At 54.6% G+C, this 19535-nt stretch overlaps 1 protein-coding gene across 1 annotated transcript in view; it reads right to left on the reverse strand.

Annotated features, from left to right (window-relative positions):
• PARD6G (par-6 family cell polarity regulator gamma) overlaps positions 1-19535 on the reverse strand; it is a 75337-nt gene that overhangs the window by 32316 nt on the left and 23486 nt on the right. The window contains exon 2 of the mRNA XM_062200321.1: positions 16851-17073. Within this exon, the coding sequence (XP_062056305.1) occupies positions 16851-17073 (223 nt within the window). The remainder of the gene's footprint in view (positions 1-16850; positions 17074-19535) is intronic.

Raw genomic sequence — 19535 nt, forward strand, 5'->3', positions numbered from 1 at the left:
CTGCTTACGCTTCTGGAAAGGAAAAAGTCTGAGTGGAAATTTTTACATCTCTGGACTCCAAAGCAGCCCAGGGCAACTGTTTCTACGACGAACGACCTCACGCTGACACACTGCTCAGCAGGGGCTGTCCTGGCCACGTCCACACGCGGGGCCTTCACGTGACGCTGGGCCGCTGGGCCACCTCTGGCTCCAAGGTCGACTCTAGGTTCTGAGCCCTGGATGAGCACTGAAGCTACCTACGCGTCAGAGGGTGAAGTGCTCGGCTGCCCACTCTCGAGGATGTGTCAGACAAGCCCCAGCTGGCGGCTGTGCTGAGCACACCTCACCAGCGGCACCGAGAACCACGTGCGCTCACCACGCAAGACTGTCTTGAAGCCTGCTCCCTCACGCGCACAGCTGGAATGGCACAACTGGGGTTTATCATGAGACACACAATTTGAAAAATCCTTGGCTAACAGTAACTTCTTTTGTTCAGTTAAAATTAATTAGTTTATTTGTGAATGAAGGAAAGAGAGCGCTCACCTGCTGGTTCTCTCCTCGAATGCCTGCAATGGCCAGGGCTGGGGAGGGCCAAAGCTGAGAGCTGGAAATGCAATCCAGGTCTCCCACATGGGTGGCAGGGACTCTTATCTGAGCCATCACCATTGCCTCCCAGGGTGTGCATAAGCAGGAAGCGACAGTCAGAAGCTGGAGCCGGGACTCGAATCCAGGCACTCCAAATGTGGGACACGAGTGTCTTAACTGACATCGTTTTTTTAAGATTTATTTATTTATTTGGAAGGTTCACTCCCACAAACAGCAGCAAGGTTTAGGCCAGGCCAAAGCCAGGAGCCAGGAGCCAGGAGCCTCATCCAGTGCCCATGTGGGATGGTGGCATTGCAAGCAGTGGCTAGACCCACAATGCCACAACACCAGCCTTCACTGACATCAAGGCCAAATGTCTGCCCAACAGTAAATTTTCAAGTAACTGTTTTGCATGTTCCCAGGCAACGATTCGTGACTCTCAAGCGCAAGTCGTCCTGGTCCTGGTCCTGTGGGAAGAACCCCAGCTTCTGCTTACCCCATTGTCCCTGCCCCAAAACTCTGCTGCAGGCGCCTCACGTTGGGAGAGGTCAAGCAGGTGGCAGAGGTGAGCCTGGGAGAGGACGCTCGGGAGAAGGACTGAGAAGACCCACCCAAGCTGGGGACAGATGCAAGACGTCCTGAGGAGGCATCCAGGGGCTCCGAGGGGCCAGGCTGTGCTTTAATGGAGATGTGACGAGATGGCACTACTGGGCTGGCCCTTGGGGAACTGTGATGCCGCTGCAGGGTTGAGCTCATGGCAGAAGGAAGGGCAAGAAGCCAGCTCAGCCCAGCCTTGCTTCCATGGCTATCTGATGGACCCACAAAAACACAGAGGTACGGCTGGGCAGAGTGCGGAGGGCAGGTCAGCGCCCAGGGAACTGAAGGAGCAGACAAGTGAAAATGAAAGACAGCCATGAGCCTAATTCCAAGCAGGGCTCCAGGGTCACCCTCCGAGGCAGGCGGCCCCTCTGCTCTCCCTGCCTGTTTGGGGTGATTGCCCCTTGCTCCCTGACGAGTCCTGCTGAGGTCAGACCACGGCAGATGGCGCTGAACTGGAGCCCACTGGGACATCCACCAATCAATTCGCACTCTGCACAGCTGACCTCTGGATGAGGGAGCTTAGGCTTTGATGTCTTAGCCCCTCAGAGAGCCATGCACAGAGCAGGTGGACACGGGAAAGTGCCCTAAGTGCCGCGTCTGAGAGGAGCAGCGCCCGAGAGGTGCGGCATCTGAGAGGTGCCGTGTCTGAGAGGGGCCGGGTCTGTCCGAGAGGCGCCGGGTCTGTCCGAGAGGGGCCGGGTCTGTCCGAGAGGGGCCGTGTCTGTCCGAGAGGGGCCGGGTCTGTCCGAGAGGGGCCGTGTCTGTCTGAGAGGTGCCGTGTGTGTCTGAGAGGGGCCAGGTCTGTCCGAGAGGGGCCGTGTCTGAGAGGCGCAGTGTCTGTCCGAGAGGGGCCGGGTCTGTCTGAGAGGGGCCATGTGTGTCTGAGAGGTGCCGTGTGTGTCCGAGAGGGGCCGTGTCTGAGAGGCGCAGTGTCTGATAGGTGCCATGTAAGGGGCGTCCCCTGCCCTAGGTGTCCATGTGGCCAAGAGCTGCCAGACTCACCTCCAGCAGTCCTCAGTCTCTAGTAAAAAGTTTCCTTTTTTTTTAATGAAAGCATATTTTTTCTATGTTTATTTACTCTCATCTGACTGAAAGGCCGAGCAGATGACAGAGAGACTGACAGATCTTACGTCTGCTGGTTTACTCACAAACACCCACAACAAGCAGGGCTGGGCTAGACTGAAGCCGGGAGCTCAGAACTCAACCCAGGCCTCCCACTGGATGGCAGGGGCCTAAGCACTCAAACCACCATCTGCAGCCTTCCAGAAAGCATTCAGGAAACCAGATCGCAAGTGGAGCAGCCAGGATTCAAACTGGCCCTCCAGTAAGGGATGTGTGCATCTCAAGTGTCAGTAACTTGCTGCTCCCCAAAACGTGGCCCCCAACACCTGCCCCCCAACACCTGCCCGCCCCACCCAGCACCTGCCCCCAACACCTCCCAACCCCACCCAGTTCCTGCCCCCAACAGCTGCTCAATACCTAACACCTGCCCACCCCCTCCACCCCCCAAAAAATTTCCCTTCAAACAGAACAGCATTTAACTAGATTCAAAATTACTGGTGATTTGGACTATAAAGAGCTCCCTACACTTCACAGCTTAGGAGTGAATTACATGGGACAGCCTCTGGCCAGGAGGTAAGAACTTTATTATTCTGAGTACCCTGGTCCTCTTTCTAGCAAAGATGCCCCAAATGCATGCAAAATGCTCAGTGAAATACAATTTGTGGTCAACATCCATCAGCTACTTCTCCATTCCAAAAAAGATGCTCCAGCCAGTCACTTTACAAACAACGAAGATTTCTCAACTCAGATTCCCAAGAAGGCCACCTGGTCCCGGCTCCTGCACCACTTCCAGTGCCTCTCCTCTGCAGGGCTTCCGACGTGACCCAGCCTGGGGCCGCCGACCCACAGCGTCCTCTGCCAGACTTCTTAACTCCTTCACGGCACCTACTGTTTGCAGACTCTCATGGGGCTGCCAGGTGCCCTGCCGCTCACCACCTCTTCCCAACACACATCTGGGTCTGTTGCCGCTCAGCTAACCCCACTCTGCTTTCCCTGTACCGCCGAACATGCTGTCTGCCTGCCCCTCCTTCACAGTCTCCATGCTCGGCTCCGGCAACACCTCCCTGCAAAGCACCAGGGACTCTGCCAAACTTCAATGCCTTCTCCCAAGTCCAGCACAGTGTCACTGCCTGGGGACCACTCTTCTCCCAGGAGGTTCACCTGTGGGGCTGCAGGTTCCTCAAAAGTAGGAGACATGGCCTGGCCAGGTGTCCCCAGGACTCAGCAGCTCAGAGTGCAGGGTTGTTCACCAGGGGCCCAGGCAGTGCCCATCTGCACTCTGTGTTCAGTAAGGGGAAGCCACGACTATCATGAATGGTGGCCCACAAGCTGCTTGTCACGGGGGGCTCTACGTCCTGTGGGGGTGAAGTTAGGGCTGTCTGACCCACATAGGCACATCCAGATCAAAGGGGAATGACACAAGAACCAGAACTTTGCAAGCTGCCCCCAGCCAGGGAACCTGCGCTAATCTCTGCACTGAAGGTACATGACCCATGAACACTTGAGGCTACAGCCCCACAAGGGCCTGGAGGGCCCAAGCTGAACCCCTGGCTTGCCAGGGGCCAAGGGGCCAGCACATCTCACCCCAGCAGCTTTGATGATACTTAGTAAACGCTGCAACGGACTTTTAGCTCATCCGCCCCAAATGCCACGGGTCTCCTCCCACCGCACAGCCAGGTGGCCGGTCTCCCCCCACCGCACAGCTACGTGGCCGGTCTCCTCCCACCGCACAGCCAGGTGGCCGGTCTCCCCCCACCGCACAGCCACGTGGCCGGTCTCCCCCTACCGCACAGCCACGTGGCCGGTCTCCTCCCACCGCACAGCCACGTGGTCGGTCTCCTGCTCCTCAGGAGTACACGTCTTGCACGTGCAGTCTGGAGTGCGAAGCCATGATGGGCCTGAGTGGGTGCAGAACACCCCCCAGCTTCCTGGACAAGGGACCAGGGGACTGCTTCGCCTCTGCAGGCACGCAGAGCCTCACCCTCCCAGCCCAGCACCTGGCTGAGCGCCCCCTCGCCTTGCTCAAGCACCCCAGACACTGCCCGTCCACAGCAGGCTTGGTTTCTCCACAGCCCTTTCACTCTCTGAAACCACTTCTCCATTTCCTTCACTTCGCATTATCCATTCAGTAGAAACCGGAGCTGAGAGCAGGAACCGTTTCTGATGTGTGCACAGACTTGAGGAGGGCCACCTGAGCATTTAGTGAATCCACGAGCGATACGGGGTGCACGCACCCCACTGAGGAAGCGCTAACAGCGGCCAGGCTGGCTCCAGGCTTCGCTCTGCCGTGGGAGGCACCTGCAGGGTGGCTATGAGCAGCCTCCACGTGGCCGAGGGCCTGTGCACACAGCGGGGGGCTCCTCCCTTCTAGACCAACCCCAACCACCCTGGAAACAGCAGTCTGAGGAGTGCACTGCATTTTGATTAAGATTTGTTTCCAAGGCAAATGCTGCAACGCAAGCATTCTACACACCAAACACGATGGCTCAAGATGACCACTGGCTCAAAAGCGAGAATAAAGCCCCACACTGCACCTCACTTCCTGTCAGCTTGGGGAGCGTGTACGGCAAGTGTCAGGCCTCACACAATTACCCCTTGTTTCCAGCCACACACACCCCGGCTGTGGAGCAGCAAACTACCTGCGAGAGCGCAGCATCCGCTCTGCCCCACAGGGCAGACTGCCGGCCGCCAGCTCCCCACACAGCAAGGCCTGGCAGAGAGGACGTCCACGAAACTGGTGAAAATCTCAGTGGATCCCCTTGTGGCGTGGAGTGGCCGAGTGTCTGGAACAGCTCTGTGCTGCCCAGGTGTGAGGCTGGACTTCACTGTGGCGTTCAAGAGCCACAGTCAGGAGCTGGAATCGCCATGCCACACAGGGACAGACCTCAAAGATGCATTTGTTTTTAAGAAGCAATTCAAATGTTACCCTAACATCCTGATAAGGAAAGGGACACTGGCAAAGTACACACAACTCTTCATTTGACAAGAACTCGCCACTGCTTTATCCTGAAGAGGGAAGCTGACAAGTCTACAGAAGTGCACAACGTTTATACTAATGAAAATCTGGAACATTTAAAAATAAATTTTACTGGGCCAGGGGGCTCCGGAAGTGGGGCACACGTGGTGACATGCACGGAGGTGTGGGGAGGGGGGAGGCACAGCGGCAGAAAAGCTCACTTGGAGGACCCACGGCGAACACTGGGCTGGTTTCATCACAGTGTACTTGGGGACGCCTGAACTTTCTGATACAAACATTATAAATAGAAAAGACATTTTAAAAACAAAAAAAGTGTTATGAAGAGCTTAATGGCAGGATATGTTTATGATATTGGGTTTAAAACACAAGAGCCTAAATTACAAATACTCTGTGGTTTGAACATATAAAATAATATACGACTAAAGGAAAGAAAAGAATAGTCTCAATTCAGGTGGCACAAACTGACCATTACACTCAAGGTGTCTGCCAGGGCCATCAGAGAATAGACTTGTCAGCTCTGCTCCCCTCCCCACGGGCTAGCAGGGGTCCCGCCCCCGGGCTCTACGTCTGACCGTCTGACCATGCCTGTGTGGAGGGCTCCAGGACAGCCTGGATGCTTCCCGTGCCTGGCTTTGTTTCTTTGTAGAGAGCCACATCAGCACATTCTCTCCCCCAAACATTCCCACCGCAGGGCCTGCGGCTGCAGGAATTTCTGCTCTCCACATTCCCACGGTGAAGCAGTGGGAGTCTTTTTGTCTCTTTAAGAAAATTTTTTTCAAAATGTAAGTCCTCCAAACACACCAACTTCCAGGAATCCATGGCAACTGCAGAAGCTAATGCGTCTCATGGATAAACCCAGGTCCCCACTCTGTTCCCACAGCAGAGGGACAGAACGGAGGCTGAGTCAGCCTTCCTCCTGCCCCAGACACACAGCGCCTCGAGCCGCAGGCGGCAGTCTGAGGAGAGAGAATAACACAAGGAAGGGACACGGGTGCCTGCTAAGGAGCGAACCCCAGCTCAAGCCAACAGCACCTCCACCTCCTCATACAAGAGTCCAAGGAAAACCAAGGAGCGTATGTACACCCTGGGTACTTCAGAATGCCACCACTGTCTATAACCAGTTCTCAGTCATTCTGTGCTTTTATTCGGAAGAATATCCCTTGGTTACTTTCTCTAGGAACTCTCCCTTCCTGCAACTTCTGATAAAGCAAAAAGCTTACAAATGTGTTGCCCTTATTCTAGAAACCCACAAGAATGCCCAGAATGTTAAAAACAGTTCTCAACAGACACACACAAATATGAAACATTTGGGGCTGGTGCTGTGGCATAGCGGGTAAAACCGCCACTTGTGATGCCAGCATCCCATATGGGTGCTGGTTGGAGTCCTGGCTGTTCCTCCACTTCCATTCCAGCTCCCTGGCCTGGGAAAAGCAGTGGAAGATGGCCCACGTCCTTGGGCTCCTGCACCCACGTAGGAGACCTGGGACCTGGGACCTGGCTCCTGGCACCTGGTGTCAGCCTGGCCCAGCTCTGGACATTGCAGCCATTTGGGGAGTGAACCAGCAGACGGAAGATCTCTCTCTCCCTCTCTCCCTTACTTTTTCAAATAAATAAATAAATATTTTTTTAAAAATGTGAAACATTTATATTTACTTTAAAAGCAGGTAGTTCAAAGGACTCCAACTGCACTCAAACTCTAAGAGGAGGTCGGTTTCACCCTGGGAATCCGTGTCCTTTCCTGCCCAGGGAGGCCACTTATCTAATCTACCTGTCACTCTGGGCTGGGGTCTGTAGCTGAGTAACAACACCGTAGGGTACTCTGGTGTCTGAACAATTCATCTCACGGATTGGTGGTGAAAACAGTGTGTACTTCCTCTCTATGCTTCTTTAAAGATTTACTTATTTACTTGAAAGGCAGAGTTACAGATAGAGAGAGAGAGAGAGACAGAGACAGAGAGGTTTTCCATCTGCTGGTTCACTCCCCAAATGGCCACAACGGCCAGAGCTGGGGCAGGCCGAAGCCCGGAGTCAGCAACTCCAACCAGGTCTCCCACGTGGGTGGCAGGGGCCCAAGTATTTAGGCCATCTTCTGCTGCTCTCCTGTGTGCATTAGCAGGGAGCTGGAATGAAAGCGGAGCAGCTGACACTCAAATCAACACTCATATGGGATGTCGGCACAGCAGGCAGCAGCTTAACCCATTGTGCCACAATGCCTGTCTCTTCTGCTAAAACAGCGACTCCAAGTACCTTGTGCTGGTCTTGCCCAGCACTCTCTTGCTAGGGCCCATGCCCAGAACATTCCTGCACCCTTGGGGAGGTGAGGCAGAGGGAGGGCAACAGAGAACTGGGAACTTCACACCTGCCGGGTGTGTGACCCAAATATGCGAACCAAGACCCACTATGACCACTTCTTTCTGAGAGCTGCTGTTCTGACCTAAATGAAAGTGCAGGGCAGAATGACAACTGACATTTCCCAAGGAAAAGCAGCTCAGTTTTCAACTGTCACGTTGGAAAGATGACAGCTCAGGCCTAATACATGCAGAGGCAAGAAGCTGGCAGAAGTGCAGGCCCTGGGCAGAAATATTCCCTACTCCTTAAGAAAACATCCCAGGGCTGGCGCTGGGGCACAGTGGGTGAAGCCGCTGCCTGCAATGCTGGCATCCCATGTGGGCCTGGGTGCGAGTCCCGGCTGCTCCACTTTTTTTTTTTTTTTTTTTTGACAAGCACAGTGGACAGTGAGAGAGAGATAGAGACAGAAAGGTCTTCCTTTTGCTGTTGGTTCACCCTCCAATGGCCGCAGTGGCCAGCGCGCTGTGGCCGGTGCACTGCACTGATTTGAAGCCAGGAGCCAGGTGCTTCCTCCTGGTCTTCCATGGGGTGCAGGGCCCAAGAACTTGGGCCATCCTCCACTGCACTCCCGGGCCACAGCAGAGAGCTGGCCTGGAAGAGGGGCAACCGGGACAGAATCCAGCGCCCCAACTGGGACTAGAATCCAGTGTGCCGGTGCCGCAGGCGGAGGATTAGCCTATTGAGCTGCGGCGCCGGCCTGCTCCACTTCTGATCCAGCTCCCTGCTAATGGGAAAAGCAGCAGCAGATGGCCCAAGTGCTTGGGCCCCTGCCACCCATGTGGGAGACCCGGAAGAAGCTCCTGGCTTCAGCCTGGCCTACCTCCTACCGTTACAGCCATCTGGGGAGTGAACCAGTGGACAGAAGATCTCTCTCTCTCCCTCCCTAATTCTTTCTTTTTCTGACAAGTAGAGTTATAGACAGAGAGAGAGAGAGAAAGAGAGAGAGAAAGGTCTTCCTTCCGTTGGTTCACTCCCCAAATGGCGGCCATGGCCAGCATAGTGCTAATCCAAACCCAGGAGCCAGGTGCTTCTCCCTGGTCTCCTACGCGGGTGCAGGGGCCCAAGCACCTGGGCCGTCTTCCACTGCCCTCCCAGGCCACAGCAGAGAGCTGTACTGGAAGAGGAGCAGCCAGGACCAGAACCTGGTGCCCATATGGGATGCCGACGCTGTAGGCAGAGGATTAACCAAGTGAGCCATGGCCAGGTCCCAATTCTGACTTTCAAAATAAATAAATAAAAGAAAGAAAGAACACCCCCTGGGGCCGGCACCATGGTGCAGCGGGTTAAGCCGCAGCTTGCCTCCCAGACATCCCACATCAGAGTGCTGGTCTGAGTCCCAGCTGTTCCGCTTCTGATCCAGCTTCATGCTAATGAATCAAAGGCGAAGACAGCCTAAGGTGGTCCAAATACTTGAACCCGTCACCCATGTGAGAGACGCAGACGGAGTTCTTGGTTTCTGACTTCAGCCTGGCCCAGATCTGGTTGTTGAGGCCATCGGGGGTGTGAATCAGTGGATGCACTATCTCTTTCTCTCTCTCCCTTTGTCAGGAAGGAAGGAAGGGAGGGAGGAGAAAAAAACATCCCCTGAGCAGGTCTGAGGACACGAGTCAGGTCATCTGTGAGCTGTTATCTGAGCCCCAAACCCCTGTTCACAGTGGAGCTTTGGCCTTGTGTGTGCCAAGACCTCCTCTCCATCTGATGATTGTGAACAACGTTCTTAAAGGCCTAAAATAAAATACAGGAGATTACAGAGGAAATAAATTACTTTGGAGACAATTACAGGAATGCTAAAGTACCAGTGTGATATAATGTTATGCATGATTTCTTTTTTTATTTGAAAATCAGAATTACAAACAGAGAGTGGGAGAGAGCGAGAGCAAGCGTCCATCCACTGGTTCACTCCCCAGATGGCTGCAACATCTGGGCTGGGCTGAAACCAGGAGCCAGGAACTCCACCTGGGTCTCCCATGTGGTGTGGGGGCCCACATGTGAGCCATCTTCCACTGCTTTTCACAGGCCATCAGCAGGGAGCTGGATTGGAAGTGAAGTAGCCGGGACTTAAACCAGCGCCCGTGTGAGATGCCAGCGTCACAGGTGGCAGCTTTTAACCACAACCCCACAATGCTAGCCCCATGATTTCTAATTAGTGCAGTGACAGTATGTTCCATTTTTAAATGATTACTATCAATGCTAAGATATTTAGATACAACCATCACATGATGTGAAAATATCTGATGTCCACTGGTTAACAGTGACAGTGCTGTGTGATTTGCTTGGCTAACAAGGACACAAGAGAGCCCCACCTGGGCACCACTCACACCTGGGGCTGTGGTTTCCCCAAAGCTCCTGTTGAAACTTGATCCTCAGTGTCAGGTTTGAGGAGGGTGAGGACAAAGCCCTCAGGACTTTGTGAGAAGTCCCAGAGGCTGTGCACTTCCTGAGTCGCTCAGATTCTGCTGGGAGAAGCCCTGGCCAGCTGAGGTCCCTAAGCCTCAGACCACAGCCGTGGACCCAAATCAACCTCTATCACTTACCCACCTTTTGTGCTATTAACAAAAGAAAAAGGACAAGAGCACAGACAAGGAGATGGGTTTTTTAAAAATTCTGGACAATATGTTAATTTTAAAAGTATTCACATATTAAGGGTGTCTAAGCCTTAGAAATAAAGGTTGGAGAGAGACCTGGAAAGCCTAGCCAGGGCCTTGCACAGCAGGGGAGCCATCGGTGGGCAAGCCCTGCCCGTGTGTTATTGTCCAGCAGTGTCACCACGATGTCCTCTCACAAACCTCACCGTCCAGTGTACAATCCGGCAGTGGTGAGCTGTCCACAGAGGTCGCTGCTTCCACAACATCTTACCCCGAAAAGAATTCCTGCACCTCCCAATGCCACCTCCCCTGATCTTGGCAAGCATAAACCTACCCTTTGTGACTTCGGATTTGCCCATTCTGGGTTTTGTACCCAGTCACTTCTCATCACGTGGGTTTGTTTGCTCTGTGAAAGTCACCAGGAGCGGTGGGCCAGCTCCTGGGAAGATACACGGTGAGGCTCCTGCAGGCCTCTGGTCACTGGAGTGTCACCGCCTGTCAACCTTAGCCTTGTTTACTGTGCATTTCTGTCCTGACACCACACGTCACATGCATCGAGCCGTCATCAGCACTGAACCCACAGCCAGCGGCACCATAATCCACGCCTGAGCAGAGCTCACGTCTGACACACAGCACCTTCTTCTCCGGGAGGTGCATCACGACCTCCTTGTGCTGAGGGACACCAGGCAGTACCACGGCACCACGCGTGGGAGCCGTGTTCACCGGCACGACCACCAGTGGCTAGGATGCTGCCTGGGCACTGGCATCCTATATCTGAGTGCCTGGGTCCAGTCCCAGCTCACTCCCGCCTAACTCCAGCTTCCTGCTTACGCACACCCTGGGAGGCAACAGGTTTGGGTGCCTAAAAGCCACACGGGAGACCTGGGCTGATTTCCTGGCTCCCAGCTTCAGCCACTTCTGGCTGTTGTAGGCATTTGGAGAGTGAACCAACTGGTAGAAGCTGTCTTCCAAATAAGCTAGATATTTTAAAGAGATCACCAAAAAGCAGCACAAAATGAGGACACGTGGAAACAAGTACATAAAAATGAAAGAATTTGCTTATGGTGCGAGCTGAAGTGAGAGCAGATCACTGAATTGCTCAACCTTGGCCGAGAATGAGTGCATGGAGACGAGGCCTCGCCACCCCCACAAGAGCACAGGGAGTCCCACACACTGCAGCAACCGGGCAGAACCGCAAACACCCCAGCGATGAGGACGAGCTGTCAGTCACTCAGTTTGTGGTCTGCAGGTGGCTGACTTCATTTCACAGGTCTAGGTTTGTCTGCACAGGTTTGTAAGGCGTGTCTGAACACCGCCCACCGTGTATGCAGACACACTGCGCACCCACTCATTAGCCAGTGGACACCTTCCAGCCAGCGTGAACGCTGCTGCAAGGCCGTTCACATGGAAGTTCTTGTGTGGACACGTTTTCCATATTTCCGGTATTTCGTTGAGGGGTTTCACATCTACATTCATAAGGGATACTGGCCTGTAGTTTAAAAAATTATTTATTTGAAAGGCAGAGGGACTGGTGCTGTGGCTCACTTGGTTAATCCTCCCCCTGCGGCGTCGGCATCCCATATGGGCGCTGGGTTCTAGTCCTGGTTGCTCCTCTTCCAGGCCAGCTCTCTGCTGTGGCCCGGGAGGGCAGTGGAGGATGGCCCAAGTGCTTGGGCCCCTGCACCTGCGTGGGAGACCAGGGAGAAGCACCTGGTTCCCGACTTTGGATCGGCGGAGCGCCGGCCATAGCAGCCATTTGGGGAATGAACCAACGGAAGGAAGACCTTTCTGTCTCTCTCTCTCTCACTGTCATAACTCTACCTGTCAAATAAATAATAATAATAAAAAAAAAATAGAAAGGCAGAGTGAAAGAAACAGATCTTCCATCTGCTGGTTCACTCCACAGATGCTTGCAACAACTAGGGCTAGGCCAGGCCGCAGTCAGGAGCCGGGAGCTCCACTGGGTCTCCTATCCGGGATGCAGGGGTCCAAGCACTCGCACCATTATCCTGCTTTCCCAGGTGTATTGGCGGGGAGCTGGATTGGAAGTCAGGCCTCCAATGGTGCTCTTGCATAGGGTGCTAGCACTACCAGCAGCGACTTAGCTGCTGCGCCACAACACCAGCCCTGGTCTATGGTTTTATCACAGCGTCCTTGTGTAGTGTGGGACAAGATATTGTTCTTTTATTATTTATTTATTGACAGGCAGAGTTAGACAGTGAGAGAGAGATAGAGAGAGAAAGGTCTTCCTTTCCGTCGGTTCAACCACCAAATGGCCACTACAGCCGGCGCACTGTGCCAATCCGAAGCCAGGAGCCAGGTGCTTCCTCCTGGTCTCCCGTGCGGATGCAAGGCCCAAGCACTTGGGCCATCCTCCACTGCCCTCCCGGCCACAGCAGAGAGCTGGACTGGAAGAGAAGCAAACAGGACAGAATCTGGCGCCCCAACTGGGACTAGAACCCGGTGTGCCGGCGCCGCAGGCAGAGGATTATTAGCCTAGTGAGCCGTGGCACTGGCCAATAGATTGTTTTTAAAAACACAGCTGTGGGTTTACTTCAGCATGTATTAGAAGGCTGACATTTGTGACAGCAATACAATTTTCCCTTAAAATATATTTAAATAAGGTATGTCAGTGTACGGAAAATTATTAATGACAGCATATGTGGCTGTCACAGTGATGGACACCTCAGACCCCAGGGCAGGGATGACGTCATGGAGCTGGGGTGTCAACCCAGGTGGAGGGGAGCTCGCCTCTGCCCAGCCCAGCAGACACCGGGACCTTCAAGACCAGGCTGCTCCACGGGGAGCCGTCCGGCTTGCCACAAACCCTCCCCAGGTGGAGGGAGCTCGCCTCTGCCCAGCCCAAGCGGACACCAGGACCTTCAAGACCAGGCTGCTCCACGGGGAGCCGTCCGGCTTGCCACAAACCCTCCCCAGGTGGAGGGAGCTCGCCTCTGCCCAGCCCAGCAGACACCGGGACCTTCAAGACCAGGCTGCTCCACGGGGAGCCGTCCGGCTTGCCACAAACCCTCCCCAGGTGGAGGGAGCTCGCCTCTGCCCAGCCCCAGTGGACACCGGGACCTTCAAGACCAGGCTGCTCCACGGGGAGCCGTCCGGCTTGCCACAAACCCTCCCCAGGTGGAGGGAGCTCGCCTCTGCCCAGCCCCAGTGGACACCGGGACCTTCAAGACCAGGCTGCTCCACGGGGAGCCGTCCGGCTTGCCACAAACCCTCCCCAGGTGGAGGGAGCTCGCCTCTGCCCAGCCCCAGTGGACACCGGGACCTTCAAGACCAGGCTGCTCCACGGGGAGCAGTCCGGCTTGCCACAAACCCTCCCCGCTCAGGGGTGGTCGTGTTTACAGTGAAACCACTCAGGATTTGGAGAAGAGCCCTTTGATTCCCCAACAGGATTCACCACGCAAAGATCAAAGACAGTTCCACCGACATCAGAACATTTTCCTGTTAACCCTGACAACTGCCCAAGACACAGAGGCTGTAATCTGATTTTACAGCCACACACACGGGCGCCCAGTGGGTGTGGCCCGGTCCTAGAGCTGGGGTCTCCAGGAGAGGCAGGTCAGCAGCACCTGTCTGGCACACGGGAGACTCAGAGCCCCACACTGGGTGACTCAGGGAGACAGGATGCAGGGTCTCCGACACCAAGCTGAGCAGACGGCCATGCACACAACACCCAGGACCCCCCCGCGCTCACCTCGACTGCAGGGAACCACAGAGAGGGACCTTGCTCAGCACCTATTAGAGGCTTTCGGCCAGGCCCTCCAAGCCCACCCCACAGGCAGCACAGCAAAGCCGGTATGCCCATGTGATCTGCAGCTACCACCACACACACCTTGGGAGCCGCAGAACATGGAACCAGTCCCACCCATGGGTTTTGGGGTCTGCAGGAGATGGACAAGCAGCCAGTCCTGAGAGCTACTGACAGACAAACACAGAGGACCCAGGAAAGAAAGCAGAGAACGGGATGGGGCAGCACAACATGATTAGCAAGAGCCAACCTGAGAAGTCTGCATCAGCCAAAGCGGATGCAAAGGGGCAGAGAAGCCAAGGACCCGCTGTCCCGGCAATCCCGCAGGACTCGGGAAGCTCCTCTGCTCAGAGGGGAAGGGACAGCTGCGCTGCAGCACCGGGGCAGCAGGACGCCCAGGCCCAGCAGGAACCACAGATGCAGAGCGTGTGATCTCAGGCCAGAGAACCCATCTGACGTGAGGTCACAGCCTTCTGTGGTCCCTCCCATCGAGCAGCGAGCAAAACAGCAAGAGACAGTGTTTACAGAGCAGACTGTCAGCCGGCTGCTGGCTCAGTCCCCCGTGGAAACCGAACACTAGGTACCACAGCTTCCCACGTCGCCCAGACAGGCACGGCCGGCAGAGCTCTGCTTGTGCACGCAGGCCCTGCTCACACCCAGCCCCTGGCTCACACCCAGCCCCCTGCTCACACCCCAGCCCCTTACTCTCACCCCCAGGCCCCCGCTCACACCCCAGCCCCCCGCTCACACCCAGCCCCCTGCTCACACCCACCCCCCCACTCACACCCCAGCCCCCTACTCTTATCCCAGCCCCCTAATCACACCCCCAGGCCCCCGCTCACACCCCAACCCCCTACCCCCGATTACACCCCAGCCCCCGGCTCACACCCAGCCCCCCGCTCACACCCCAGCCCCCTACTCTCACCCCCAGGCCCCCGCTCACACCCCAGCCCCCTGTTCACACCCCCAGGCCCCCGCTCACACCCCAGCCCCCGGCTCACACCCCAGCTCCCTCCTCACACCCCAGCCTCCTACTCACACCCCAGCCCCCTGCTCACATCCAGCCCCCTCCTCACACCCCAGCCCACTGCTCTCATCCCAGCCCCCTCCTCACACCCCAGCTGCCTCCTCACACCCCAGCCCCCTGCTCACACCCCAGACCTCTGCTCTCACCCCAGCCCCCTCCTCACACCCCAGCCCACTGCTCACACCCCAGACCTCTGCTCTCATCCCAGCCCCCTCCTCACACCCCAGCCGCCTCCTCACACCCCAGCCCCCTGCTCACACCCCAGACCTCTGCTCTCACCCCAGCCCCCTCCTCACACCCCAGCTCCCTCCTCACACCCCAGCCCTCCTCACACCCCAGCCCCCTACTCTCACCCCTGCCCCCTGCTATCACCCAGCCCCCTGCTCACACCCAGCCCCCTGCACACAGACCCCAGTCCCCCTGCCCTTCTGCTGCTGCCTGTTTTGGATCTGCAGGTTCCTGTCCATCTCACCATCCCCAGGTCCCCGAGTCCCTCCTGCAACAAACATCAGGTCCCTGTCAGCACAGTGTGCAGGAGGCTGTGTCACCTGTCACTCTGCCCCTTCCGGGGTCAGTGCATACACGGCAGGTCCACCCAGGACGGAGGGGTGACCACTGTAGGCCATTTATAAAAATGCTACTTTTTCAATGTCAACCTCACCTGTACGTAGTTTTTTCTTTCAGAATGTTCTCCGAATTGACTAGGTTCTACCAAGGAGGAGTCGTGGGGAGAAATCTGGACACAGGCAAGCCCTCAGTGGACGGGTGCACCCCTGCCTGCCCTTGTTCGTTTTCACATGAACAATACTGTCATTCCACTCACAGCCAGTTGCCCAGAGCTGCAGTTCAGAGCTAACAGGGCTTTCCCAGCCCTCAGAAGACGGGAAACAGAGACTACCAACCTCAGGCCTCCTTCTGCGGCCACTGACTGCAGCTTTTCATCACTGAACTCATGTCCAGCCACAAGCTGACCATGGAGTCACAGGACTGACCTTGCAAACGGCCACACGACCACAGTGCTGAGCAGACACCCAGCTACAGTACCCAATATGCAGTCACAGTACTGACCACCCAGTCACAGTATTCAACATCCAGTCACAGTGCTGACCACCCAGTCACAGTACTCAACATCCAGTCACAGTGCTGACCACCCAGTCACAGTACTAACCACCCAGTCACAGTACTCAATATGCAGTCACAGTATTGACCACCCAGTCACAGTACTCAATATGCAGTCACAGTACTGACCACCCAGTCACAGTACTCAACATCCAGTCACAGTGCTGACCACCCAGTCACAGTACTAACCACCCAGTCATAGTACTCAATATGCAGTCACAGTACTGACCACCCAGTCACAGTATTCAACATCCAGTCACAGTGCTGACCACCTAGTCACAGTACTAACCACCCAGTCACAGTGCTGACCACCCAGTCACAGTACTTAACATCCAATCACAGTGCTGACCACCCAGTCACAGTACTAAACACCTAGTCACAGTACTCAATATGCACAGTACTGACCACCTAGTCACAGTACTGACCACCCAGTCACAGTACTCAATATGCAGTCACGGTACTGACCACCTAGTCACAGTATTTATTCAACACCCTCAGTAGTGACCACCAGTCACAGTACCAATCCCCCAGTCACAATGCTGACCACACAGTCCCAGTACTCAACACCCAGTCTCAGCACTGAACTCCAGTCTCCACGCTAAAGGCATCAGGTTTATGACTTCTCTTTAGAATACTGAACATATCAGTATTAGTATTTTTTCCTCAGTATTTAAAGTCAGATCACACTAATGGATTAGAAAGGCACTTAAATATGTTAAGCCTTTGTGATTAGTGCTGATCAAATTTTGATTTCTTTACTCTTCCTCTGCAGACCAAACACAGGACCACAGGCAGAGGTACCTCGCTTCTGGATGAAGACTCTGAGCAGCGGGCTGGCGCTCGAGACCGCCTTGCAGAAGTTGTCGTCGTTGTTGATGGGCAGCAGGTCCCCGTGCACGTCCGCGTAGCCGATGGTCACCTCCGCGTTGGAGATGTGGTGGGTGTGCACGACCAGCTGATAGAAATCTTCAAACTTCCCAGGCTTGTGACGATCCAAGGAGAACCTTCGGAATTCAGCCCCAAACTGTAAGGCAAGAGACAGGGCGAATAAGCACCAGAGAACCGCACCAAAGAGAGGACACCCAGTCCACGCTACACACAGGCCTGCCGCCTCGCCGGCCACAGCAGCTGTGCTCTGGGGCACCTCCTCCCCAGCACTGACTCACCCGGAGGACGCGCAGGTCAAGCGTCACAGGAAAAGCCAGCACAAAGGTCAGCTATACAGTGGGGGGTCACCTCTCCTGAGGCCCCTGCGCAGTGTCTTCTGCAGGCCCTCATGAGGCCTCAGAAGACCAGGAGCAGGAGGGAAGCGGGGCTCATGAAACCTCCGGACTTCTCCTAAGGGCGAGGCCGGAAATCTCGCCTGTCTTGCATTTTCACAGGCCCAGTGGCAACATCTCAAGGCACCAGCAGTGGAGGTGAAACTGAAGAGATGAAGGAACCTGGCTTCCCAAATCCAGAGGAGACAGGCTGGGGGCACTGGGCGCTGGTCTCTGACCCTGCCGCAGCTCTGGGAAACACCCAGGGGCCGTGGAGCTGCCTACAGGGCTACGGACCTGACTCCCCACCCAGGACACCCAGTCACCCAGGACACCAGGACACCCAGGACACCAGGACAGGACCTCTGACCACCTGGACATGCTGCTGTCCCTCAGAGTCTGTGCTCTTCAGCAGACTGGAAACCAGGATATTGGATCTAAAATAAACAAAATTACGTCTCTGGCATTCACAAAAGACTTCAGGCATCAAGGGCCAATCATCTCAGATAGTGAGGGGCTGCGTCAGAATCCCCTGAGAATTCGGGGACACGGCCCGAGGACCGACATCTGTAACAAGTTAGAAGTGGGCAGTGGTCTGAGCCACATTCGGGCTCAGCCTCAGACCTCAACTTCCAGAGAGCCAATGTGAAGACAGGTTTGCGAGAACCACTCCCCCTTCTCTGCTCCCTCCCGAGGGGCATCTCCTGCAGGTCTGCAAAAGCCAAAGCCCAGCTTTCAACTCACCCTTTGCTTCCCCAGGCACCCACCAAGGGGACGGCCTGAAACACTGGTTTGAGGAAAGTCACCCTCACGGCTCCAGAACCCGCATCTGGGGGTTCCAGTGCAGCTGTGCCGGGGCGGGTGGGGAAGGCCCCCGCTCCACCCCAGCTGCTGCCAGGGGTGCAGAGCAAACCCTGGAGCTCTGCTCCCATCACTCAGAGGCAAGGGTTAGGGTTAGGGTTAGGGTTCCATAACCCCAGTGCCCCACCAGCAGACACAGCATGTGGACAATGAAGCCTCTTCCACACACTTTAAGACAAAGTAGGAAAAGTCTACAGTGTACGTTGTGTGATTTCTTTCAGATTCTGTCATCCAGGGAAATCACGAAGGGTGCGCTCAGGGACAAGCTGTGTCCTGCTGCTCCACACAGCCTGTCTGTGCGAATTTCCAAAGCACTTTTCTGCTGAAGAGTATTCCTGACTTTCATATGCAGTCCTAGGGCCCCCCACCCGCCACCAGGAGCACCCCTCCCCCTCCCCTGTCCCATGTGGCTGCCCCCCACCCCCCAGGAGGCTGAGGACACTAGCCCCAGGATGCCCCATCTTAACTGCATTTAGCAACACATCCCGGTTTACTTCTCAGTGCTTTTATAAGTTTCCTCAAAATGTCTTACGTCAGTTTGGAAAGAAAACTGAATTCAGACTTTTTTCTGAGGAAACAAGTGTGGTTTGTGTTTGATAACGAGACTTTTCCACTTCATATGTCGAATGAGCTCCAAAGTTTCAACAGAGATCAGAAATGTGATATAATCTATTTTATTCAAAAACCAAATCAATATTTTTATTTCCCCACTATACAGATCAAAGATGCTGCCAAATGAAGAAATTACTAGGTGCAACTCAGTGTCATGTAATTCTTGTTTTCAGCCTTCTTAGCAAAAATCAAAAAAGTAAATGGCGCTAATGACCAGGCAATAAACCCTCAGTGACTGCCTTTCTATGTTTTGCTTTTGACAAAACACAAAGTTGCCCCATTGCACTGTCAGCTAACAGCTTCTCAAAGCAACTGTAGTGCGGAACAACTCTAGGATTACTTATTTTTTGCACCTGACCTAATGAGTGTTCCAAGGACTGGAAGGTTTCCCCCATCTCCTGCTCCTTTTGTTGATGTAAACACGGTGAGTGGAACAGAATGGGACACGGATGCCGCCTCCTTCTCACCTAATAACAGGCTCTTTGCACTAGATGGAGGATTTTTAAAGTGTTTACCTCGAAAGGTTAATAATTATTATCAGATTCTGCAATAACATTTCATTTGTAATTTGATAATTATAATGGCTCAAGCTGGAAATTTGTATCGTAAAAATCTATTCATTTTATTTAAAAGTGTGACAGAATACATGTAACATAAAATTCACCATCTTGGCCATTTTTTATTTATTTGAAAGGCAGAGTTACACAGAGAGACAGAGAGAGATCTTCCAACCACTAGTTCGCTCTCCAAATCT

Source organism: Lepus europaeus, chromosome 9, assembly GCF_033115175.1.
Source record: "Lepus europaeus isolate LE1 chromosome 9, mLepTim1.pri, whole genome shotgun sequence".
In the NCBI taxonomy this organism is placed as follows: domain Eukaryota; kingdom Metazoa; phylum Chordata; class Mammalia; order Lagomorpha; family Leporidae; genus Lepus; species Lepus europaeus.